Source organism: Somniosus microcephalus, chromosome 14 (genome assembly GCF_052327205.1).
Source record: "Somniosus microcephalus isolate GS21.2 chromosome 14, FLI_Smic_1.0, whole genome shotgun sequence".
NCBI classification, from domain to species: domain Eukaryota; kingdom Metazoa; phylum Chordata; class Chondrichthyes; order Squaliformes; family Somniosidae; genus Somniosus; species Somniosus microcephalus.
Genome location: NC_141000.1, coordinates 48,733,944 through 48,761,062, shown reverse-complemented (window position 1 = coordinate 48,761,062; position 27,119 = coordinate 48,733,944). Strand labels below are relative to the sequence as shown.

General features: G+C 44.6%; 1 protein-coding gene across 10 annotated transcripts in view; it reads right to left on the bottom strand.

Moving 5' to 3' along the window:
• dmd (dystrophin) overlaps positions 1-27,119 on the bottom strand; it is a 2,562,635-nt gene that overhangs the window by 2,829 nt on the left and 2,532,687 nt on the right. For all 10 annotated transcript variants that reach the window (XM_086007360.1, XM_086007362.1, XM_086007361.1 and 7 more), the window contains one exon: positions 13,605-13,697. In XM_086007360.1, the coding sequence (XP_085863486.1) occupies positions 13,605-13,697 (93 nt within the window). The remainder of the gene's footprint in view (positions 1-13,604; positions 13,698-27,119) is intronic.

The following is a 27,119-nucleotide window of genomic DNA, read 5'->3' as shown; positions in this document are numbered from 1 at the left end:
TGCTGCAAAGAGCGGTTACAATCAATGACTATTATATACCATAAAAATAAGTGCCAGTGTTTCTGCTCCAAAGCTTTACGAGTTTCATAACAGCGATTTTGCCAATTATGGTCTTGGTGCAACTGCCAAATTACTTTTTTGCAGTTTGAATCAAGTTTATCTTCTTATGATTTAAACATAATTCTTGTTACGTGTTCCATCTGACTGTTATGTTATCTCGAGGGAATCATCCTAAAGTTAAGTAGTCCATAAACACTGTTGAGGACTTTTTAATGTTGAAAGCACGACAATCAGGGAATTTTAGAGAAGAAATCCTCCTGCTGAAAATTTACTAAAAACATTTTATACTAACACCCACTTTTCTTTTCACATAATTGAAAGAAGGAATTTCACACTTTATATATATCTTATATAACAAAATTTATTCTATAATTTAGAAAAATTACTTTTATGAAATAACCATTGAGATTATTTTTCTTGAAATAAATGCCAAGAGTCTCATGCATTTCTTTAATGAAAGAAATATTTAAAAAAAATCAAATTTCACATTAAAAGCAGAAAGCTTTGCAAGTGAACATTTGGCAGTTGTGGAAATATATTACAGAGAAGATGCAATTTTAAATAAGCAATCACAAAGACAGATTTTTCTTTTGCTAACACTGGGTACTCGGTACAACAAACAGGAAGCAAGCGTTAGAATATTCTGGTGCTGATGCTTGTGGCTGCTTCACTTGGCAGTAATGGTTGAAGGGGGATTCTAAACCTCACCGGTATTTAACTGTTTCCCAAGCCTAGATTAGCAATTTGTCACTATTGTGAAAACTTCAGATCTAAATCAGTCCAAACAGTTTACTGTGATTTTATTGTTATACAGAAAGAAAATTAATCAAGCAGCAAATCGCATTTTTAAGATTTGTTTAATTACATGAATGATGAGTAAGAAGCTGGGCCTTTACCATGAGCTTCAAGCACATCAAGGACAATTTCAGTATAAAATGGATCCCGCACACCTGTCCTGTCAATTCCACTAAGTATCAATACTTCTGGTTTTTGTGAATATAATTTTTAAATGTGCTTTGCATTATTTCTGATGCACCTGACTTCACAACAGGTCATCTGTAGAAAGAAATGTATCAAGAGTGGGTTTACTGGTTGTAGTTTCTTTTAAGGTGAATGTCCTAATAAAAGAATCCACCATTTTCTGGGGAACATGTCCCAGACAGATCCCTTCCCCTATCCCCCTATTGAAATGTATTACCAATTTTGTGCCCTCATATTTGTACTTCTCCTTTTAGACTTTCATGAACATGCGTTTTGTTTTCTCCAATGCTGGTGAAGGAATGTTGAGTACAACTACAGCCTGAGCTATAAAGCTTTTCACATGTCATAGGCTTATAAACCAGGCCTGTTTGGAGTGGTCAAACTTTTTGGGGCTATGTGAGCTGTTTGGAAGCTGTTGGTCAGCATTTGCTGGTTTTCTATGCTGGCATTTACAGCGCTTCATAATAGGCCAAATTTAAGGTTGTTTTGCATTGTACAACTAATCACATTATTAGAATTCATTTTACTTGTGATTTTTAAGGGCTAGCAAGAGGAAACATCTTGTCAATGCATAATAACAGGCATTTTTTCTGCTTTTCTCATGGGATCTTTACTGCCATGTGAGGCAACTCTACAATATGGTGTGAAACAGCAAGCGTCTGGGTAGGTGATGCATAACAACAATTAACAACAATCACCCAATTTTATAGCTCTGGTTTCCCAGCATGGCAAATATATATCTCGCTCAACATGTTAGCAGTAGGCCATGGATAAATATTCATCTCTTCTTAAAGTTCATTTTGTTTACTATCAATCTTTTTTCCATGTGAATTAAAAATACATGAACAATGTAAGCTCCACATAAACTTGAAACCTGGGGTGTCACAGGGTAGAATTATTTATACTATACCACACAGATATAAAAAAGAAAGCATGTTAGGACAACCTCTGATTAGCTGCTGTTATTTAGCAAGCATTTTTACAAGCTGAATAGCTGCACCAGTGGACTAACAGTGCAGGCCTATACTTATTAGTAGTTAAGACTGACGACAAGTGTGAAATGCACATAAATACACATCTACTGCATATGCCAGTAATAAATGGAAGAAGCAGGCATGTCTAAGCAGCATTGCTCTGGCAGTGAGTTTGTCTCACCAACCTCTTTCACTTGCTTTCCAGGGGCATCCCTCCCTTTAGTGATAGGTAGAAAAGATGAAAGGAAAGGAAAAAAAGAAACAACACTGTAGATGAATGTACTGTTCCACATTGACACTGTAGAGTTAAACACTTCCATGCAAACAACTGAATATGAGAATGAAGACAAACAGTTCAACGTTGTCTCAGATCGAGTGCCATCATTAGGGGACAGAAATATATTCATTTGAGCTTTCTATTGGGAATACTGGAAAGCTCATTGATATCTAGTGCGATTTGGTATCTATCCTTCACCAGGGCACACAGATGAGGTTAACATCTCATCTCAATGACAGCGTTACCCAATATATTAGCACCTCCTTTCCACTGCACTAGGATGCCAGTGTTGGATATGGTGCAGACCTCTCCAGGCAGAGCTTGAGCTCTCAAACTTCTCACTCAGCTACCAACTGAATTAATTAATGCTTACAACAGCAACTACAGGAAACTCTCGATTTACCGGCACCCAAACAACTGGAAATCTCGGTTAACCGGCAAAATTCAGGAGTAGGTTCAGTTAAGTTTTTCTTCATATTAGTGGCCGTTTCTTGATTCTTGGCTGTGTAATCGGAGGTTCCTGCACTTGTTGCTAAGGAACAGGGACGCTTGGTCTGTGGTCGGGCTTCTTGCAGCTGTTGCTAAGCAACAGGGAAGCTTGGATTTGTTGCTGTGTACGAGCTCTCGTACCTTTTAACTATAACTCTCTGTAATCCGGACTTTTTGATAAACCGGCACCACACCGGTCCCGTCTGTGCCGGATAAAAAAGAGTTTCCTGTACTACTATGGGGCACTCAGTACATTTATTCAGCGCAACCGTTTTTATGGATACTTTTTCTCTCTCACATTTCTCTCAATCTGACTCCATACCAACAGGCATCTTCTTTGCATTCGTGCGAGGAGACAATCTCGCAAAGGGAACTCATGTATCAATACTGTTCCATAGCCCATCAAGAGTCATCATCCGGATATACCAGAGAGTGCTAAAATCCATAACTGGAAACATTGCACATCCTGCCTCTGTTAATGACTTTAAACATTTATGTCAAAGCTCATATTTGTAGTTACCATGTTTTCCTTAGAATTTTGGGTACGATGCTGCTCACATTTATGTTGCGTTGAAGTCACTCATTTGTCATATATACAGTAACGATTTACCCACTCTCAGATACCATTTAAATGTAATGCATTTTCCTTTTGACTCAGCAATTTTATTGAAATAATCCAATCAAAAAAACCCTAACATTCAAATGTTGATGTTTTTTTATTGGTATTAAAGTCCATTTTTGCAAATTCTAATTATTATTATGGCCGGCTACTCCATTAACTCAATATATACATAATATTTGGTGCTCACTGCTGTTATCATCTCGCTTTTTGAGTCTCACTGTAATAATACTGGTAACAACTGAAGTGGGAAACAACAGCTGCTGCTCCTGAGTGATGTGAGATCACTACTTGACATCTAAACCTTGCGAGCAAAAGACTAGAAAGCATCATTTATGGAGCAAATATCACAGGATTGCATCTCTCGTGTACTGAATTCATTTTTGTTAGGCTAAATGCCAAGCAAGATTCTGTAAATGTGACAAAATAGGCATTTCCCCCCCCACCCCCAATTTTTACAGTTACTCGATTCTAATATATACCAATGACAAATCTATAAAAAGAAAATAGGTAATTCTGCAGGTTATGTGACCCAATATATCTTCAGCTCATAAATCACAAATTGACAATTAGCTTTGTTCTATGTCACTGCTTTCAAACTCAAGTAACACTCGTTGTCAAAGAAATGGATTGCCATAACAGGAAGAAAAACTAGTTTGAACAGAATTTGCTATTTGATGCATATTACAAGTGTAACTGATACTTTTATGTGAATTTAAGCAAGTAATCCAATCTAAAAGTACACATAAACCATTCCAGCACCCACCGCTCCCCCCCCCCACCACCCCACCCTTTGGGCTTATAACATCACCCGAACCCCTAGATTGGATGGGGTATAAATTGTTATATGTTGCACCCGTTTTTCAAGTGTAAAATAGGTACAAAGCAAACTAATTTAGCAGTAAGATGACTGCGTGCCCAATCTGCACAGGCGTTGGTCCCGCTGCTAAATTTGTGGGGCCCGTTTTTCAGGTGCCCGGGCGCATACCTTAAACAGGCACCTTGATTATGTTAATGAGGGTACTAAGACCTATCGAAGAACACCTTTTCAAAACTAGTTCCCGATGAGCACCGCACTGCTCAGGATTCTTCAGTGACCTCCGTGGCCGCCAATGAAAAGTAACTTTAAAACCATGTTTCTTTCCAAAACCCCTTCCTGTGGAGACAGGAGGTGCAGGATTGTGCCCCCAACTCCACAGGCATCGCAATCACCACCCCGCACCCCTCAACACTGCAGCTGGCTCCAACACCTCCCTCCCAATACTTACTCGAGGGCTGCTACCGGTGGGAAAGGTGGCCAGCGATTGGCTTTCTTTGTCAGGCGAGCAGCCTATGGAGATGCGATCAGCGCCGGCACCTCACCCCAATTATTCAGAGGAGGCCCGGAGACCAATTTCTATCGATCCTCGGGCCTCTTGGTTCAAACACATGCTGCCTCCACAGTGTCGAGTCTGGGCCCAGACTAATTTCTACCTCAATGTTTTGTATTTCATTTACCGGTAACTATTAGGTTTGCTTTAGTTCATGAACAGCTACTCTCAATCTCTTTAAATGTACAACAGCATCCTTCATATCTCCTTAGCAGCACACCCAGCGATGCTACCTCGACTTAAGGAACAAGGTTATTAAGACTAATCACCGTTCTCATTAACATTTAAATTTTAACATTATTATTCATATCAGTGTCTTTTTACAAATTCAATTTCAGAGGTCATAATGATCAAACCTACCCAGCATCCTGATGGTACATTCTAGTTTCCTAACAATATTCAGCATCTGCCATAGAGATCAAGCAAAAAAACCCAGCATCTTTTGCAATTTTTCTATTGAAAAGTTATTATTTAATTAAATTAACACTGACTTGTAGATTACCCTCACTTTCAACCAGCATGCGCACATGTATAAAAATATTTTAAGTAGACACCACCCCTCCAACACCGATAACCTTTCTCGCGACGACAGTACTCATGATTTGCACACACACAAGCTCATTCTCTCAAACAAACACAAACTAATCATCAACTACTTGTTCAGACTTGCGCAGATGTACTTTCCACCACCATTCTTACAGGGAATTACCTGTTAATGGAAGGGGAAATTGGACCTGCCCCACATTTAGCAAAATGTCACTTTTAAAATAAATAAAACATGCACTTAACAGGTTACTCTTATGAAGTGATGTTATTTTCATGAAAAAAACCTTTTACAGAAAGTATCCTGTCCCCACATGGCAGTACCAGTCACCATTACCTATATCATTTGTAGGCAGGTTCCCTACAATGTGGCGTCAGCTGTTTTGCATGGATCTAACAGCTGCCTAATTCATTTCACAACACAAGAACCAACATGAAGAACAGTAGAAAATCCCTCTGGGGAAGCAGGGATTGAATTCCTTTAGGAGTGCTATTAGTATCAGGTTATTTCAGATACTCTGTCCACCTCCCACTCATCCTCTCAGTAAATTATATTAAAATGACATCAACAACACAAAGGTAATCGGATAAAAACACCACTGATGTTAACAGATTTATGTTTGTAAGAAAGATGTCATTTGAATAGAGAATTAATTCTTAAACACTTGATGGTTTAATTTCCTCTGCAAGTGCTTTTGGTTATTGTGCTCATGTAAAATTCCTTTTGTGCTATCTTAATGACTATTTTAATTATGTACATTAATTTTATGCAAATGCATTAACCAGTATGCTACCAGAGGAAATTAAACCTCTGAGTATTGCATTCTGCTCCAGGGCCTTATTTATGTATGTTTATTGTTTCAAACTAAAAATATAAAGAGCTCCTTTGACTTAATTAATCCAATGCTCTCCTGGTCGGCCTCCAATCCTCCACCCTGTAAATTTCAGCTGATCCAAAACTTTGCTGCCCATATTCAATCCCACATCAAGTCCCGGTCACCCATCCTCTCTGATCTACGTGGGGCTGGATTTTGTGAATGGAGATGTGCTGGAGGCGGGACTGCTGCTTGTCGGGTCTAAGTCCCGCCTCCATCAGCCTCTGGCCAACCAGCGAGATTTTCCCCTGATTGACCTTGCTAAGCCCGCCCTGCAATTAGGGAGAAGTCACTGACAGAGCACGTCAACGTCTGACGTGCCATCTGTCAAGACTTCTTGAAAGAAGGAATGTCAGCATTTGACAGCTCTGTGAAGCCATCAAACACTGACTTTCGGTGTAGTTTGATGAGCACTTGTATTCAGGTCTCATCAAACCTTTCTAGTTTGTAGAAATCAGCTGACTGTTGGTTCGGAGGATCCAACAGCCAGTCTGTGAAATCTACAACAAAGATGTCGGGACTCCGGAACCACCGTGGCTGAAGGCTGTAGGCAGAAACAAAGATAAGTGAACATTTTATAACACTTTACACTCACCTCCCCACATACTTACCACTCCACACTTGCACCCATCATTCACCTCTACATTGCACTTTCAGACCCCTCCGACCCCCGCAGACCTCCTACTCAACTCCCCCACCCCGGCGGGGTTCTCCAAGGTCGGGAAGCCTGCACTTGAAAAGGTAAAATGGGACTAATCCTTTTTTCTGCCCGTTAACTACCTGTTAACAGGCAGTTAAAAGGATTTAATCCCTTTCCCGCCTCGAGGATGGGACCCGGGGCAGGACGGCATCCCGCCTCCTGGCAAAAGGACACGGAGGCGGGATGGGGGAGGGTTTGCCATCCTCCCCCACTTTCTGCAACTTTACCGGCAGTCCCGCCTCTATACCCGCCTCCTCGGGGCTGACAAAATCAAGCCCATTGGATCCTAATCCCCTAGCATCTCAAATTTAAAATTCTCATCCTTGAGCTGAAATCTCACCATGGTCTCACCCCCTCCCTATTTCTGTAACCTCCTCCAGCCCTTCAATCCTCAACTCTCCATTACTCAGACTCCGGCCCCTCTTGTGCATCCCTTTACTCCACAAGTGGTGGCAATGCTTCAGCTGCCGAGGCACCATGCAGTGGAATTCCCTCCATCTATATATCTCTCACTCCTCCTTTAAAATCCTGCTTAAAACACAACTCTTTGACCTACCAAAATGTACATCACACTTACCTATATTGAAGTTCATTTGCCAATTACACATCCTGTAAGTTTATTAATGTCTTTTTGTATTTTGTCGCAGTCTTCCTTTGTATGAACTATACCCCCTAATTTGGTATCATTCACAAATTTTGAAATTGCACTTCCGATCCCCGAGTCCAAATCGCTGATGTAAATGGTGAACAACAGTGGTCCCAGCACCACCTTCCACCTTTTCCAGTCTGAGTAACTACCCTTAACCCCAACTCGGTTTCCTATTTTTTAGCCAGCTTTCTATCCATTCTGCTACTTGTCCCTTGACTCCACATGCTCTGACCTTCATTATGAGTCGACTATGCCGTACCTTATCGAAGGCCTTTTGAAAATCCAAATATATAGTCCCGGATACGGCCGTTACATGCGCGAAAACCCGGAACTTGCGATCTGTCAAGAATCTTCTCGACAGATCCTCTGCCTCCCCAGGAAATGGACATTCTCTGGCGAGATTTGTCCAACTCTCGCCCAGCGAATGCCCATGAAACTCTTATGCCTGGTAAAAGCAGGCGTACGGCCTTCTTTTACTAGTGTAAGGGTGAAAATAAATATTAAAATAAAATTTTAAAAATCATTTTAAAATTCAAAAACCTGTAAAATAAGTTTGCTATTTTGGCCCCATGAAAAATGTTTAAATTTATTTTTCAAAAAATTAATTTTTTGTTTTAAATGTTTAATTACATTGTATTTTAATTAATTTTAAACGTAATGATTTTTTTAAATTTCAGAGTTGTTAAAATGTATTTTTTGGGTGATTCCTATTAAGCTTATGTAAATGGAATCCCCATAAGCATAATGAGAATCCCCTTTCTGATTGGTTGGTCCGGCCCATATGGTATCAGGGATGCTTACGAACCCCGCATGCGCCCCTGGGATACGTGGGCCTTTACACAGGCGTACACCCGCAGGCCCAGGAGCGCGAATCACCGTGGATCCAGGAGCATCAGGTAGGTGCGGAGTTTTATTGCGGTTCGGAGGCATCCGCGGGAAGCCTCATACTGCAAATTCAGGCCCATTACATTTATAATGCTATAATGAAGATAGCAGCTGGCTGGTACTGAGCGCTTTAAATATCACTCACTTTGGGGTTGCTGTCATCCTTGTTACAGAACCTGCTGCTAGAGGAAGATCAGAGTCATGCACACATAGGCCGCAGTTTTGCTGACCTCGGCGGGTCTGTGGCGGGCGACGTCGGTGGCGGGTCCCGACTTCGCTGCGGTCGCCATCCCGGCCTCTGAAATGAATTTCCCTAGATTGGGCTTGTTAAGCCCACCGAGCACGGTTCCCAGCCAATTAGAGGAAGCGGGTCTGGTGACATCATTTGATGACGCGTCATCAACTGGTTCTCTTAAAGGGACCATGGTCAACTTTATTTTGACATTGTTGCTGTCAGTGTTCTACAGCATTGAAGTGCAGAAAACACTGACAAGCACTGCACAAAGGTGCAGGACTGCACCCAGGCTGTCTCACAAGGGTAGGCACTTGGGTGTTTTATGCAATGTTCATGTAAAATTTCTGTTAATGTGGTGTCAAACATTGAAATCTTTATTTACAACACTTTGCGCTCTTGGACAGATTTGTGTGCACCTTTGGAAGTGGCTTAGTGAGTTGAAATGCATGGTGAGACATAACGGTATCCGCCGCAATGGAATGGCTTGGGCATTGTAGGGATGCTTTATGGTGTTGGGTGGAATCAACCTGGCGCATCATGTGGCAGCCAGGGTGTACAGTGTCAAGTGAAGTAAATCTGGCCATGGTGAGGCCATCCCTGGCCGCAATGTGGTCGGGTGTTGAGGCCCTCTTTTCTGTGCAACATCAGGTGATTGCGGAGAAGGTTGGTGGTGGTGTTGTTGGTGCTGCTGGTGTGCCTGGTGCTGGGGCTGATCGTGGTGGGATTCTGAGGACCAAGGTGAGAAAGTATAAAGGGCATCCATGCTGATGGAATAGATGGCAGGTGAAGTAGAGATGACAGAAGCAATCTGACAATGGTGAGAGAGATAATGAGGTCTGACTGGATGGAGACTTGTGTAAAGACTTGCAGCATGGTGAATCTGTTGTGGAAATGCTTGTGGCTGAGGGAAGATATCTCTAAGGTGGGAGCTTTTATTGTACATTTTAAGCTGTCAACTCAATAGCTGATTCAATGGCCGCTGAACTCCCGCCTCAGCTTGACAGACGTGGTCCATGAAGATGTCAAATGCAAGTGAGCTGAAATTCTTAAGTGGCTCTAAACAAGCCACTAATTACCTGAATTGGGTCCCGCGCCGCTGCGTGTCAGGTCTGCTCAGCGCTCACAGACCCGACTTCGGGGAAAGGCGCATGGCGGCGGGTTCACAGCAGGGTCCCAACCCGCTGGGGGAAAAAAAACACTTTCCCACCCGACCTGCCACGCCCACTGATCCCCCAGAAAATCCAGCTCATATAGAGTTTCTTTTTAACTGTGAGTAGATCTCTCGTGGTGTTGCTCATGGTGAATCGGAGGATATATTGGCCCAGTAATTCCGGTCCCAACGCGCGAGTACGGACGGGGTACTCACGCGTGGGCCTGTTGGAAGTGCCGGATTTCAGCATGCACAGCGCATGCGCAGAAAACCGGCATTTCCTCTCCTCTGAACCAAGGGGTTAAGAGGCAGTTCCCTTGCGACGTTTGAGGCAGCGCGTACGTTTTGAACTTCGTTTTTTTGACAGGTTTGTCCATGCGTGAAGGCCTCCACTTTTAAAAAGCAGACGTAAGGACTTAGTTTTAAAAGGTAAGTGGTCTAATAATTAAAGTTAAAAAAAAATTTCCACAGGTTTATTATTTTTAAAGAATTTACAGTAAGGTAAGTGTATTTTTGGACCCGATTTCTTGAAAATATTTTTTGGGCAGAAATTTGAATAATTGTTTGCAATAGTTTTGTAAAGTTATTAATAGTTAATTTAATTATTGGAATGTTTTTTTTAACTTTTATTTAAAGTTTAAGTAGTGTTTTGGGCACCCAGACTTTTCATGAGTTTGACAGGTCTTATGTCTAACTCATGAATGGACTTTTGTAAACTCCCATTGGTTGCCCAGTGCTCACGTGATCCCAGCCGGCTCATCGCACTAAGTACGCCACTGGATCACGCACGCACAGCGTGCCGGGAGCTGAACCGGGCCACAGACCGGAAATCCACGCAGGCCCAGTCTTCAAATGTCAGCGCGATCTGTAAGTGCAGGTCGGGGGCTTGCACCCGCGGGAAGCCCCCGACCCGAATTTCTGGGCCATTGTTTTAAAGCAACACTGATTTTATTGGAACAGTTCTTTTAAAAATCCTTTTCTCCTTGGAAAAAGTCTTAATCATACGTTTACCATGTAGAATGTGGTTTTTAAAAAGAGCAGAGAAATAAAAGTTGAGCACAATGGGGCCAATAAAAATGAAAAAAACAATCAGAGAAGAATAGAGTTATTAAAAAAGAGAGAACCCAGGAAAATGGTAGAGAATGGGACTATTAAAACTTAGTGAGATCACAGAGCAGGTGGTCAGTGGAGTAAAGCAGCCAGAAGGTGGGAGTGAGGCTGGAGACCGGCAGAAGAGCAAGGAGTGGGCAGTTTGAAGATAGGGCCTAGTTTTTTTTTAAACTATTTACCTGAAGCCGAACAGCAAAGACCCACATCAGGTAGGCTGCAGTTTGTGCCAGTTATCCAAGAAACAGAGTAAGACTGGAGTGGGAGGAAGGAGCGGGGCTGAGCCACAGACTGGCGGAATAGTGGAGAGTGGGCAGGGGGAGCAAGTGGGCGAGGCAGCTGGTGCGCAGACCTTTTTCAAATTAGTGGCCTACGGCCAAGCAATACAGGTTGAAACAATATTTTCAAGGGAAGCAGGGAGGCATTAAAATTCCACTGAGAGTGGGGCTCAAAGCTCAAATCAACAAAGTCGTGAGTACAGGCTCAGAAGCTGGGTGACGGAAGATGGAGACACTACAGTGCCACAAGTGGTGGGATGGTGCAACTTCATGATGACGCTTTGCGCAACATTTCCGTTCAGTCCGTAAGGGTGACCCTGAACTTCCGGTCGCCTGTCACTTTAATTCACCGCTCCACTCCCACTCAGACCTCACCATCCTCGGCCTCTTACCCTGCTCCAATAAAGCTCAACGTAAGCTCGAGGAACAGCACCTCATCTTTAGATTAGGCACTTTACAGCCTTCTGGACTCAACATCGAGTTCAACAATTTCAGGCCATAACCTCTGCCCCTATTCCTTTTTTTCCATTTATTTCTTTTTCTTTTTTTTTCTCTCTCCCACATGGCAGCTGTCTTTCATTCTGCCAGTGCCATTTACACTTCATCTAGAGCCATCTTTTGTTTCTTAACTCGTCCCATCACCATCTCCTTTTGCCTTGCACCATCTCTTAATGTCTTTTAATCTCTCCTGCCTTCCATCCTATCACAGACCTTCCCTTTTGTTCTTTCCTCCCCTCCCCCCTTTCCCTGCCCCTGCACTTGCTTAAAAACCTGTTCCATCTCCAGCTTTTTCCAGTTCTGACGAAGGGTCATCGACCTGAAACGTTAACTTTGTTTCTCTCTCCACAGATGCTGCCTGACCTGCTGATTATTTCCAGCATTTTCTGTTTTTATTACAAGTTCTCCAGTTGCTATGTGTAGTGAATGTATTCATGAAAATTTCCTCCGTTCAGTATTTGTAGCAAAATTCAGAAATAAGGAACAGCGAAATAATTATATAAGCATTTACAGTGTCAGTAAACCAGAGAAATCTCCCCATCCCGTTGATTCTACTTGCACAGCAATGCTCTCCAAACAGTAAAAATTCTTCCCCACCATACAGCTCAGTATTCGATTATTTCAAAAAAAATGTTGATGTTTATTCATTCTTTTCCTGCCAATGTTCCCCCTCTCCTCCTCCTTCCCGAAAGGTGTTGACCCGTTACTCGGGTACAGTTCTCAGAGTACAATTCTCAAGTGAATGTCCTTCACATGTGAACCTATACAGAGGGTGTCAACAGGTTATTCAACTGCGTAGCAAGGAGGGGGAGGAGGGAATCGCAGCTGAGCCCGATCCTATCCTATCATTTACACACGAGCACATTCAAGCAGGGGTCCTGGCAATCGGAAACAGGACCGTGGCCAATTTTCTTCAACTAAACTCAGATGCACTGAAGCCAATGTAGCACCTTTCTATCAGAGCTCAGGTAACTTAGCAAGGGCCAGTGACTGGGGCTTTTCTGTCTGCAAGCTTCAGCTAGTCACCATCTGAGAGTCAGGGAGTGATAGCTAATGGCTGATCAAAAACAAAACTCGGATCAGAGACACATTGGAGTTTAGTAAATGGGTCTCATTGAGAATCCTCACTATCAGTGAACTGTACAGTCTTTATTCTGCGAGTGAAGTCACAGATCTTTGTTTGCAACTGTCTAATATTTAACAATGACTGTCGGGGCAAAAAGAATCACAATGTAAGTGTTCCAAATAGCTTAAACTAAGAATTTTTTTAGCGCGGAGACAAAAATTATAGCACACAATAATGTTACCTCAATGAGGGGTGATGGCATAAAGGAGGACATAACAGATATCACTGATATCATTGAACTAGTCTGGCACCTACACATAAATATAATTTGTATTTAAAATTAATATTTCATTCCAATTCTTATTACTGAAGTACTTACCTAACATGTAGTGTGAGCGTAATACATGATGAGGAGCCACAGACACAATCTATATCCCACCCATGGCCCTGACTAATTTGTTCCCAAGTGATTAGGTTAGACTATGTATCCCACGGCTCCTCATCATATCTGCTCTATTTATTGCACTGAGACCCATTGTAAAAATGGCATTTTCACAGGAAGTGTTCTTCAGCTTTTCCTGCACCCTTTCTGCTGGCTTTTTACAAATATTTGTTTAAGTACAGAGTGCTGATTGGGATAGGGGGGAGGGGGACTGCCTTGAAGATAAGAGAGAGCTGAATTAACATCAGCGGGCAGCATTAGTAACCTCAAGTGTTTTCCTGTTTTTAGTTGCTATTTTACCAACATTCATTCAGCTCCCTCATACTGTCCAGGAATGTGAAATGTCGTCAGGCGAACAGCTTGTGAGGCTAATCTGCAACACTGTCAAGATTTGAAATCTACTTACGTCGAGAGCTTGGAAAGGAATTGTTGAGCTGCTCCATCACTTCCTCCAATCCAGTGCTTGTACCCTGGGGAGGACTCAGCAATTCATCCTCACCTGAAACAAGAGGTTCACTTTATAATAAACACAAGGAAGCTTGTACCTAATACCTTAGTGCAACAAAATAACCTTGCAATGTACCTGTGTCAGTCACAGGATCAATATTATACACTTGCTTGCACTGTACAAGTTTATTACATGCCGACATGACTAAACAAGAATTTAAGGCAGCTGTAAATACAAGAAAATCATCAGCAATGCATAACTCCAAGAATAAAAAGCATAATTGGATATTTAAAAAATAAATAAATATGGGCGTAAATAAATAAAAGGTAGACAGGAGTTAAAAAGCAATAATATAATCTTGGACTTAGACTCAGTGACCAACTCCGAGGTTTAAGATGTCAGTTAAGCCCCTCTATTACATTGCTGGCTTATATTATGTTGTATATAAGACAGTGAATTTTTCTGTAACCCGATAATACCACAGGCCCTTTCATGTGCTGTTGTACCTTCAGGCCTTACAATATGCAACACAGCTTTCATCTTTAACTGGCATCAGAAAATCTCCACATCAAACAGTAAGATTAATTTTAAGGCAAAACTTCTCAATCTACTGAAAGTGATAACAGATGACTGCTAAACTTTAAGGTGGCAAACAATCCTTGGGTTCACGTAACTTTAGTAAACCATGAGGGTGGAATGCAGGGAGAGTCTTGCTAAAAGGCTGCCACAGTTTAGAAAAACAGGAGCCTCTCCTCAAGTGTATCAGTGCTTTGCAATTCTCTTGGAGATATTCAGTATTCTTTATATAATTCCCTCCTGCACAGCCATTATTTGTACAAAATGTGATTGATATAACTTCTATTTTTGAAGAAAGGTTAGGTGGAGTTTTTTGTTCAAGTGCAGACTCTATTAAAAAAATACGCAGGCAAGAATCCAGAGAAAAGCAAAAGAGATGATGCCATAACTGAATTATGAAGAGAGGCTAAGAAAGTTAAAGATATCCGCTTGGATTTTCTACAGATTTCCTGATCTACTGCTGTAATTTTGGCAGAAAATCAGTGACACCCTCCATAAAATGGTATACCAGGGGTTCCACTGAAGTTATAGCAGGTTGAGAGAACTGCTGTGGAATTTCAGGGCCATTATCATCATTCGAAAGAAGAAAAGGGGAGCTCTGAATTAAATTAATGAAAGTAATAATAAATAATAAATAAGGTGAATTGCTCGGGCTAGAACTGAAGAGCCATGAGACCAAACTCTACACATTGGATAAGTAATACATTGCTCACATCGGGAGCCATCTAAAGAAAAGGAATATTTATCTTTATATAGAGCCTTATCATGTGTCTCATAAAAGTCTCAATGTGCTTCATATACAATGAATTATTTTTAAGTGCAGTGTTGGTCATGTAGATAAACACAGCAATTATTCTACAGAGAAAGATCCCAAAACAACAAGATGAATGATCAGTTAATCTGGTTTTTGTTTACCTATGGAATAGACTATCGCCTAGTTTTGTAAACTCAGGCTCCACTGAAATGTTCAAAACAGTCCTGTGACTAAACATTACTCCACGTGTTACATTTATCCTGTGAACATAAAACCATGTAGCAATACTGAAATCCATGCAGACTGTCTAGCCATTTCTTCAGCAGAGAGTAAAGAGATATGGGCTTGGGACAGGAAAAAGATAAAAAGTGGCCAGATTATATGCTGAAAACAGACCTGGATAATGGAGCAAGCTGGATAGGCTGATGGCTTTATCTTGTTTGTACAATCTTGTGTTCTTGAAACTCCTATACGTCAAAGTTATTTCTTTGTTTCCAACAAAATATGCAGTGTAGGCAAAAAGAAAGAAATCAGTGCAGCACTTCGTCGCTATCTGCCTTTTGGCAGCTCTGCACTGCAAGAATCGGCAGCACCCAAACAGGAAAAATTTCTGACACAGGAATAGATTGGAACAAAAGGATGGAACCAGCAGTAAGGAGATTGCCCACTGAAAGAGTAAGCTGAGAGGAATCGAGAATGCCTTAAAGGTGGGAAAAATGGCTGAGACATCTTGTGGAGATCTACAGCATGCCTTATGGCCAGTGCTCGCTGGAGTGGGGACAAGTAGTGACGCAGACTGCATTTTGTTTTACAAATGTATCTATAAAATAAGTAATCAATTTTGGTACAATTTACAAATTTCATGCAATTATTTTTTACAACAGAAGCATGCAAGTTCCCATAAATACCAGGCTATTCCAGGTAAATTAAAACTTTACAAACTAGCTTCTTCAAAAAGGGCCCCTTTAATCACAACTGCCATCAGTGTCAAGGCCCCAGTTGTCAAGTGAAATTAGGGCCCAAATAAAATATAGTGAATTGTTTCATAGAAACATAGAAGATAGGAGGAATAGGCCATTCGGCCCTTCGAGCCATTCAATGAGATCATGGCTGATCATCCAAATTCAGTACCCTGTCCCTGCTTTCTCCCCATATCCCTTGATCCCTTTAGCCTCAAGAAATATATCCAACTCTTTCTTGAATATATTTAATGAACTGGCCTCCACTGCCCTCTGTGGCAGAGAATTCCACAGGTTCACCACTCTCTGGGTGAAGAAATTCCTCCTCATTTCAGTCCTAAATGGCTTACCCCTTATCCTTAGACTATGACCCCTGGTTCTGGACTCCCTGGCCATCCGAAACATCCTTCCTGCATCTAGTCTGTCCAGACCCGACAGAATTTTATAGGTTTCGATGAGATCCCCTCTCAATCTTCTAAACTCCAGTGAGTATAAGCCCAATCGACACAATCTCTCCTCATACGTCATTCCTGCCATCCCAGGTATCAGCCTGGTGAATCTTCGCTGCACTCCCTCCATGGCAAGAACGTCCTTCCTCAGGTAAGGTGACCAAAACTGCACACAATACTCAAGGTGCGGTCTCACCAAGGCCCTGTACAACTGTAGCAAGACATCCTTGTTCCTGTACTCGAACCCTCTTGCCACGAAGGCCAACATACCACTTGCCCTCCCAACCGCCCGCTGTGTGAAATGGTCCAATCTCATTCAAAAAAGCCACAGGATGGCTGATGAACACAATGGAAAAAAGTCACATTGGCACAGTACAGGGTGGGCCTGAGGTTCAGCAGAGTAGCTTTGCACCCTAATGTGCTATACCTCACCTGGGAGTGTCATTTGCCATCACTAGATGCTGTTTTTTGGTTAGCTGGATGTCTGATAAGTGTAGAAGTCCATCACCTTGTTTAAGCGTCTCCAATTCATGCTCTGATAAATCTACACCCACTTGTAGGGTTTCTATTTGCCCAATATGGAGTGTACATTATCTCCTCTTATGTACAGATCTCATTTGCCCAAGTCCAAAGAGTTTAGGCACAGTTTGCAAGAAACGAGGCTTATAGATCCCCAAATGTGCACAGGGGTAACTGCTGGAGTTTGACCAGCAAAAGCTGTACAGTTTAGCAGGGCAGGTCATTGGTGTGTTTCCTGTCAGATTATCTAGAGCCAGGTGGGAAGAATCCCCGCACCAAGTAATAGGTTTACCTCTCTGGGTTCCATTAGCAAGCCAGACTGGCTGATGGATCATCAACAGTGCCCGGACATACAATAGACCTGCCTGGCTCAGATATCAGACTACTAAGTCTGTCACTTCCAGCACCAGGTGTGGCTTCTTGTAGTCACTTTGGTCATTAGACAACTGAAAAGTGTGGGTCTGGGCCTTTACTAGGGGGGCAGCTGGTACAGGGAGCTCCTCATGAGCAGCATGGTGAGCAGCACCACTCACCATACAATGTAGGTCACTGGGTGAATGAAATCGAAACTATTCCATTCACGATATTAACATCCCTTACCTTAATGAGCACACTTTTAATACAAATTTTTTGAGCCAAGTACTTTTCCTTTAACTTTGATTATATGTGAGTCTGCGCTCACTCGGAGGTCGAACTCCAAACCATCGTCAACACCTTCAGCGAAGCGTACGAGAGCATGGGCCTTACACTAAATATCCGTAAGACAAAGGTCCTCTACCAACCTGCCCCCCGTCACACAGTACTGCCCCCCCGATTATCAAAATCAACGACATGGCCTTGGACAACATGGACCACTTTCCATACCTCAGGAGCCTACTGTCAACAAGGGCAGACGTCGGTGACGAAGTCCAACAATGCCTTCAGTGTGCCAGTGCAGCCTTTGGTCGTCTGAGGAAGAGAGTGTTTGAAGACCAGGACCTCAAACCAGGCACCAAGCTCATGGTCTACAGAGCAGCAGTGATACCTGCCCTCCTGTATGCCTCAGAGACATGGACCATGAACAGCAGGCACCTCAAAGCACTGGAGAGGTACCACCAACGCTGCCTCTGCAAGATCCTGCAAAGCCATTGGCAGGATAGATGCACCAACATCAGTGTTCTCGCTCAGGCCAACATCCCTAGCATCAAAGCTTTGACCACGTTCGATGCGGGTCACAATGTCCGCATGCCCGATACAAGACACCCAATACAAGCGCTCTACTCGGAGCTCCGATGCGGCAAGAGAGCCCCAGGTGGGCAGAGGAAATGCTTCAAGGACACCATCAAAGGCTCCTTGAAAAAGTGCAACATCCCCACTGACACCTGGGAATCCCTGGCCCAAGACAGCACAAAGTGGAGGAGAAGCATCCGGGAAGGCGCCGAACACCTCGAGTCTCTTCGCTGGGAGCAAGCGGAAGCCAAGCGCAAGCAGCGGAAGGAGCGCACGTCAACCCAAGCACCCCACCCACCTGCCCCTTCAACCACCGTCTGCCCCACCTGTGACAGAGACTGTAGGTCCTGCATTGGACTCATCAGTCACCCGAGAACTCATTTTTAATGTGGAAGCAAGTCATCCTCGATTCCGAGGGACTGCCTAAGAAGAAGAAGATTTCTGAAAATAAGATTGATTAAAAAATACCAGATGCTAAGAGGCTTTAGGACTTATCAAGTAATAACATTCTAAAGTATAAGCTTACAATTGATATGATGGCAAAAAAATCTTCATTTCTTTCATTTGCTACAACCATGGTGCTGCAAGAAATTGGGGGAAGTTAAATGATAAACTGGTTGAGATACTATTCCGACAGAAATCAAGAATGCACAAGTGACAGAGCTATGACAAGAATTGTTAAATGCCAACACATACGGGCTGTTTGAGTCCAGTCTGCTCATCCCCAGTTGCTCATCTGCCATATATCTTTAGAGTGGAGACTGAGCTGGCAGATAGATCCATCATGGTTCTTGGCATTTTTAACAACCAAATCTGTTATAGCCAGATGTATTTGTATGGAACTTTGTGACAGCATATTGCTCTTACAATTTACTAGAATATATCTTTCAAGGTTTGTACTCGTTCAGTGTTTATGTCAACTACATAGAACATTTCAAGGGTGGGTTATCTGGCCATCACTGACAGTTCCCAAAGGTGTGTGAACAAGGCAACATTTTACTGCAGACTAATGCGGAGGGTCCCTCTGCTGGATTAATGTTTCTGGTGTTTCTGGCTAGATTCATAGGCCTGGATTTTAGCCCGTAGGCGAGTTCTGTGGTGGTGGTGGTGGGGCTGTTGTGAGGTCAGAATACCCAGAAAAACGGGTTTCCTTTATGCCCTACAGTTTTTAAACTGCAGAGCTCCTTTAAATTTCTTTCTGCCGGGTTTCCGCCCACAGGCAGCCTGATTGACAGGCTAGAGGCCTACTGGGCGGGAAGCCTGCTTCACAAGGCTGAAGCTGAGGAGATCGGGGTGGGGTCCAATGGTGGTCGGGGGGGGGTGAAACAGACAGATGGCGGGGGGGGAGGGAGCAGGTGTTTACTGGGCAGCTTGTTGGGCCTGGAGGAAGCTCTCCTGCTCCTCCTGGCCCACAAGCAGTGCTGTAAAGGCAGTTACCTTATAGATTCAGCCCTTCTCACCTCCTTTCAGCTGCTGGGTTTCCCGAGGCCTGGGAAATCCGGCCGCCAGGAGTTCAAAATAGAACGACTGTTAAAATAAAGGCAGGCAGTCTCATTATAATATTTAAATGACCGACCCGCTTCCCGTGAGTGGATTGGTCACCCGCCCTTCGTCCCGTCTCTGTTAAAACCGGAAGTGGATGGGTTCGAGGCGGGTTGGGTTCCTGCTTCGGATGTTTACAATTTTAACCTCTGACCTGACACCAACCCATCTGTTTTTGGGAGTTAAGATTCAGTCCATAGTGCCACTGAAAACATCCGGCAAATCAATTTTAACAGGCAACAATGGCTGAGAGATTTAATCTGGAAGAGTGGCTTTCATGAACTCTATTATGCAAGCTCTTTCATCCCATGCATGCTATCCCCGTAGAAATGCTTGGCTGCCTGACTGCTCTATGACTAATGATCATCTGAAAGACCTACAAATGTTCAAAGCAGTGGGTCACAGATACACTGAATAAAATATTTCTCTGAGTTTTTCTTCTTACAAACTCAACCTGGCGGCCACACTGATTTCAGTGTATCATAAGGATTTAATGTTATTACGTCAAAAAATATTTTTTCTGTTACAACGCAGAGCTTTATGAAATGCAAATGCTTTCTACTAATCTACCACTTGTCTGAAAAGTATCTATGAATGTGACTGGGGATCAAACCTGGAATCTTCCTAGACTGTATGGCTTTGTAACACATTTAGTAACCCATTAGGCTAGGAAACTCACTGGGGGAGAAATTGGGTGAGTAGCGCCACTTGTTAGCGCCTAAAGAGACAGCCAGTGGCTGTAGCGCCACTGGCTGCGCCTCCCGCGATATTCAACAGGGGCGCTAATTGTGGTGTTAGCCTGTTGCGCTGCGCCGCCACCGATGATGTCATCGGTGTGTGCAGCGCCCCATTCGCGATATCTGGTAGCGAACGGCGCTGTTGCGCCGTTCACTACCCGCGCCCGGTTCACGTGGCCTTACTGCGCCGGCAGAGGCGCAAGTTAAGGTGGAGGTGCGGGGCGGCCGGTTTTTTCGGCAGCCGCCTGCCAGCACTTCCGTCCCCAGCCTCCAGACCCCCCCCCCCGCCCCCCCCCCCGCGGCATTGCTGGCTGTTTCCCGAGAGCCCGGCACTTCTCCACGGTGCCGGGCTCTTTTGCCGGCACTCGCGATCGGGGTTCGCGCTGCTGCAGGCCCCTCCCCCTTAACAATGGGAGGAAGGCCTGCAGCAGCGCAGCGTGCCGTGCCGCAGCGTGTGGCGCTGCGGCACGTTGCACTGCGAAATTCACTTTCAGCGCCCTAAGAGGGACACGGAGCGCCTCAAGCCGCACCCCATCTCCCTCTAGGGGCACTGAGGCTGAATATCTGACGATCGCTACTGCTCCGAACGCTGCGCAAAAATCTGCGCCCAGGCGAACTTGGCGCCTCACCCCAATTTCTAGGCCACTAACTTTTACTGAGGGACAAATTCTAAAACAGTGACTTTGTTGAGGGCAGTACTCATACACTCCCCCTCCCTCCCAATTAGGCAGGTCCAAGTGCTCATTTCTAACAACCTAGCACCTGTAAATGCCAACAGGAATCCAAAGGAATCAAATCACTAGATACAGTTCGTCAAGTTCGTTTAACTACTTTTTACTTAACTTGATTAGGTTCTCTGATGAAGTAACGGAGAGGGTTGATGAGGGTAGTGCAGTTGATGTTGTGTATATGGACTTTCAAAAGGCGTTTGATAAAGCACCGCGTAATAGACTTGTTAGCAAAATTAAACCCCATGGGATTAAAGGGACAGTGGCTACATGGATACAAAACTGGCTAAGGGACAGAAAGCAGAGAGTAGTGGTGAACGGTTGTTTTTCAGGCTGGAGGGAAGTGTACAGTTGTGTCCCCCAGGGGTCGGTATTAGGACCACTGCTCTTTTTGGTGTATATTAATGACAATAAAGGTGACAAGTCCGAATGCGGTAATTACAGAGGAGTTTCCCTGCTATCTGCCACAGGGAAAGTCATCGCAAGAATCCTCCTCAATCGCCTTCTCCCAATGGCCGAAGAGCTCCTCCCAGAGTCGCAATGCGGATTCCGCCCACTAAGGGGCACAATGGACATGATCTTCACCGCACGTCAATTACAAGAGAAATGCAGGGAACAGCACCAACCACTGTACATGGCCTTCTTTGATCTCACAAAGGCCTTCGACACTGTCAACTGTGAAGGATTATGGAGTGTCCTCCTCAAATTCGGCTGCCCTCAAAAGTTTGTCACTATCCTCCGCCTGCTTCATGACGACATGCAAGCCGTGATCCTGACCAACAGTTCCACCACAGACCCAATTCACGTATGAACCGGGGTCAAGCAAGGCTGTGTCATCGCACCAACGCTCTTCTCAATCTTCCTTGCTGCAATGCTCCATCTCACCCTCAGTAAGCTCCCCACTGGAGTGGAGCTAATTTACAGAACAAACGGGAAACTGTTCAGCCTCCGTCGCCTCCAGTCCAGATCCAAGGTCATCCCATCCTCTGTCGTCGAATTACAGTATGCAGACGATGCTTGCGTCTGCGCTCACTCGGAGGTTGAACTCCAAACCATCGTAAACACCTTCACTGAAATGTACGAGAGCATGGGCCTTACACTAAACATCCGTAAGACAAAGGTCCTCTACCAACTTGCCCCCGCCACACAGTGCTGCCCCCCAATTATCAAAATCCACGACAAGGCCTTGGACAACGTGGACCACTTTCCATACCTCGGGAGCCTACTGTCAACAAGGGCAGACGTCGACGACGAAGTCCAACATCGCCTTCAGTGTGCCAGTGCAGCCTTCGGTCACCTGAGGAAGAGAGTGTTTGAAGACCAGGACCTCAAACCCGGCACTAAGCTCATGGTCTACAGAACAGTAGTGATACCTGCCCTGCTGTATGCCTCAGAGACATGGACCATGTACAGCAGGCACCTCAAAGCACTGGAGAGGTACCACCAACGCTGCCTCCGCAAGATCCTGCAAATCCATTGGCAGGATAGGCGCACCAACGTCAGTGTTCTTGCTCAGGCCAACATCCCCAGCATCGAAGCTCTGACCACGCTCAATCAGCTCCGATGGACGGGTCACATCGTCCGCATGCCTGATACGAGACTCCCAAAACAAGCGCTCTATTCGGAGCTCCGGCACGGCAAGAAAGCCCCAGGTGGGCAGAGGAAACGCTTCAAGGACACTCTCAAAGCCTCCTTGAAAAAGTGTAACATCCCCACGAACACCTGGGAATCCCTGGCCCAAGACCGCACAAAGTGGAGGAGAAGCATCTGGGAAGGCGCCGAACGCCTCGAGTCTCTTCGCCGGGAGCAAGCGGAAGCCAAGCGCAGGCAGCGCAAGGAGCGCACGTCAACCCAAACAACCCACCCACCCACCCCTTCAACCACCGTCTGCCCCACCTGTGACAGAGACTGTAGGTCCTGCACTGGACTCATCAGTCACCTGCGAACTCATTTTTAATGTGGAAGCAAGTCATCCTTGGTTCCGAGGGACTGCCTAAGAAGAAGAAGTTATTAATGACCTGGACTTGGGTATATAGGGCATGATTTCAAAGTCTGCAGATGACACAAAACTGAAATGTAGTAAACAATGAGGAGGATAGTAACAGACTTCAGGAGGATATAGACAGACCAGTGAAATGGGCAGACACATGGCAGATGAAATTTAACTGTGAAGTGTTTCATTTTGGTAGGCAGAATGAGGGGAGGCAATTTTACCATTTTAAATTTTAAAGGGGGTGCAGGAACAGAGGGGCCTGGGGGTGTGCAGGAACAGAGGGGCCTGGGGGTGTGCAGGAACAGAGGGGCCTGGGGGTGTGCAGGAACAGAGGGGCCTGGGGGTGTGCAGGAACAGAGGGGCCTGGGGGGGGTGCAGGAACAGAGGGGCCTGGGGGTGTGCAGGAACAGAGGGGCCTGGGGGGGGTGCAGGAACAGAGGGGCCTGGGGGTGTGCAGGAACAGAGGGACCTGGGGGTGTGCAGGAACAGAGGGGCCTGGGGGTGTGCAGGAACAGAGGGGCCTGGGGGTGTGCAGGAACAGAGGGGCCTGGGGGTGTGCAGGAACAGAGGGGCCTGGGGGTGTGCAGGAACAGAGGGGCCTGGGGGTGTGCAGGAACAGAGGGGCCTGGGGGTGTGCAGGAACAGAGGGGCCTGGGGGTGTATGTTCACAAGTCTTTGAAGGTGCAGGAGAAGTTGAGAATGCTGTTAAAAAGGCAGACGGGATTCTTGGCATTATAAATAGAGGAATAGAGTATAAAAGCAAGGAAGTTATGCTAAACCTTTATAAAACACTGGTTAGGCCCCAGCTGGAGTATTGTGGCCAATTCTGGGCACCACACTTTAGGAAGGATGTAAAGGTCTTAGAGAGGAGATTTACTGGAATGGTACCAGGGATGAAAGATTTCAGTTACGTGTTCTCCCTCGAGCATAGAAAGCTAAAGGGAGATTTGATGGAGGTGTTCAAAATTACGAAGGGTTTTGATAGAGTAAATACGGAGAAACTGTTGCCAGAGGCAGAAGGGTCGGTAACCAGAGGACACAGATTTAAAGTAATTGGCAAAAGAACAGAGGCGATGTGAGGGGAAAAAATTACGTAGCGAGTTATCATCTAAAATGCACTGCCTGAAAGGGTGGTGGAAGCAGATTCAGTAATAACTTTCAAAGGGATTTGGATAAATGCTTGAAGGGGAAAATTTTGCAGGGTTATGGCGAAAGAGCAGGGAAGTGGGACTAATTGGATAGCTTTTTCAAAGAGCCAACACAGCCACGATGGGCCAAATGGCCTCCTTCTGTGATGTTTCATTCTATGATTCTAACTAGCGTTTTGTGCCACAAAGAATCCATAACAAAGTAACCTTTATAAGCCCCTATAATCAGCTCAGGTGCCTTGTAATTTGGAATAATTTTAGCATTTACTTTTCTTCTTGATTCTTTAATGGTAGATAGGGGATTGAATTCCTGTCTTTTGCAGGCATGGGGAAGGCAGCAACAAGTGAGAGGCTTGGGGTGGGGGTGAGGGGCCATGGGAGGGGGAGAAGGCAGCAGAATTGGAAGGTTGGGGAACAGACAGCAGCAAACAGGAGCCCCGGGAGAGGCAAAGCAGAGTTGGGAGGGTTTGTATGATACAACAGCTACTGGGTGGGAGGGACAAGCAATTGGGCAGCTGGAAGGAAAGCATTTGCAACTAGGGGATTGGAGTAGAGGATGCAACAGCCGAGAAACCAGAGGGGAGGGACCAGAAATGAGGCTGGGGAGGGGCGGAGGCACCAACAACTGAGGGGCTGGTGGGGGGCACCAACAATTAGATCACCATGTAGACTGGAGAACTTGGGGAAAGCACAGATTGAAGAGCATCGGGCAGGGGAGCAGAGACTGAAGCATATTGTAGACTTGGATCTCCTTTAATTACTGGTGGGGCAGGAAATATGTGCCTTGGTTGGATCCAATACAAGAGCTGCAACAGAGGTTTGCAATGGATGCAGTTGGCTCACATGCCGTATGATGAGTATCCCCCTGGGTTTGCAATGGATGCAGTTGGCTCACATGCCATATGATGAGTATCCCCCTGGGTTTGCAATGGATGCAGTTGGCTCACATGCCATATGATGAGTATCCCCCTGGGTTTGCAATGGATGCAGTTGGCTCACATGCCATATGATGAGTATCCCCCTGCACCAGGATGTCAGGGGAGCTTAGTTCTTTTGCATAAAGATCAACTTTTTGAACTGAATCCTACTTAAGACCAACAGATTTAAATCATGGGTCCAGCTAAGGTTAGTTATGATCAATTTTGTGGCTAATCTCTCATTCTGCAGTGACTAGTCAACGACTTGAAAGTAAATCAGTGTCAGAGCAGTGGGAGACAATCAAGGAGGAGATAGTGAGGGTTCAGAGCAATTATATGTTCCACAAAGAAAAAGGGTGGGACTCCCAAATCTAGAGCCCCCTGGATGTCAAGGGGCATACAGAGTAAGATGGGGCAAAAAAGGGAAGCTTTTGTCTGATACCGAGAGCTCAATACTGCAGAAAGCCGAGAAGAGTATAGAAAGTGCAGGGGTGAAATTAAAAAGGAAATCACAAAGATATTTTACAAATACATAAAGAGCAAGAGGAAAACTAAAGAAAGAGTAGGGCTTATTAGAGACCAAAAAGCTAACCTGTGTGTGGAGCCGGAAGACGTGGATATGGTTCTTAATGAATATTTTGCATCTGTCTTCACAAAAGAGAGGGACAATACAGACATTGTAGTTAAGGAGGAGGAGTGTGAAATATTAGATGAGCTAAACATAGTGAGAGAGGAAATATTAGAATCATAGAATGGTTACAGCACAGGAGGCCATTTGGCCCGTCGAGCCTGTGCCGGCTCTCTGCAAGAGCACTTCAGCGAGTCCCACTCCCCTGCCCTTTCCCTGTAGCCCTGCAAATTTCTTTCCTTCAGGTACTTATCCAACTCCCTTTTGAAAGCCATGATTGAATCAGCCTCCACCACCCTCTCAGGCAGTGCATTCCAGATCACAACCACTCGCTGCGTAAAAAATGTTTTTCCTCATGTCGCTTTTGGTTCTTCTGCCAATCATCTTAAATTTGTGTCCTCTGGTTCTCGAGCCTTCAGGGCGTATTAAGGGATTTAGCATCTTTGAAAGTAGATAAATTGCCAGGCCCGGATGAAATATATCCCAGGTTGTTAAGAGAAGCAAGAGAGGAAATTGCGGAGGCCCTGAACCTCATTTTCCAATCGTCCCTGGCTACAGGCATGGTGCCAGAGGACTGGCGCACTGCTAACATTGTACTGTTGTTTAAAAAGGGAGAAAGGGATAGACTGAGTAATTACAGGCCAGTCAGCCGAACATCGGTGGTGGGAAAATTATTGGAAAAAATTCTGAGGGATAATATTAATCGGCATTTAGAAAGGCACGGATTAATCAAGGACAGTCAACATGGATTTGTTAAGGGAAGGTCATGTCTGACTAACTTGATTGAATTTTTTGAGGAGGTAACAAGGAGGGTCGATGAGGGTAGCGTGTTTGATGTAGTCTACATGGATTTTAGCAAGGCGTGTAATAAGGTCCCACATGGCAGACAATTCAGAAAAGTAAAAGCCCATGGGATCCAAGGGAAAGTGGCAAGTTGTATCCAAAATTGGCTAAGTGGGAAGAACCGAAGGGTAGTGGGTGTTTTTGTGCTTGGAAGGTTGTTTGCAGTGAGGTTCCGCAGGGCTCAGTACTAGGTTCCTTGCTTTTTGTGGTATATATCAATGAGTTAGACTTTAATGTAGGGGGCATGATTAAGGAGTTTGCAGATGATACAAAAAAGCCATATGGTTGATAGTGAGGAAGAAAGCTGTAGACTGCAGGAAGATATTAATGGACTGGTCAGGTGGGCAAAAAAGTGGGAAATGGAATTCAATCTGGAGAAGTGTGAGGTATTGCATTTGGGGAGGGCTAACAAGGCAAGGGAATACACAATAATTGTAGAGGAACAGAGGGACCTTGGAGTGCATGTCCACA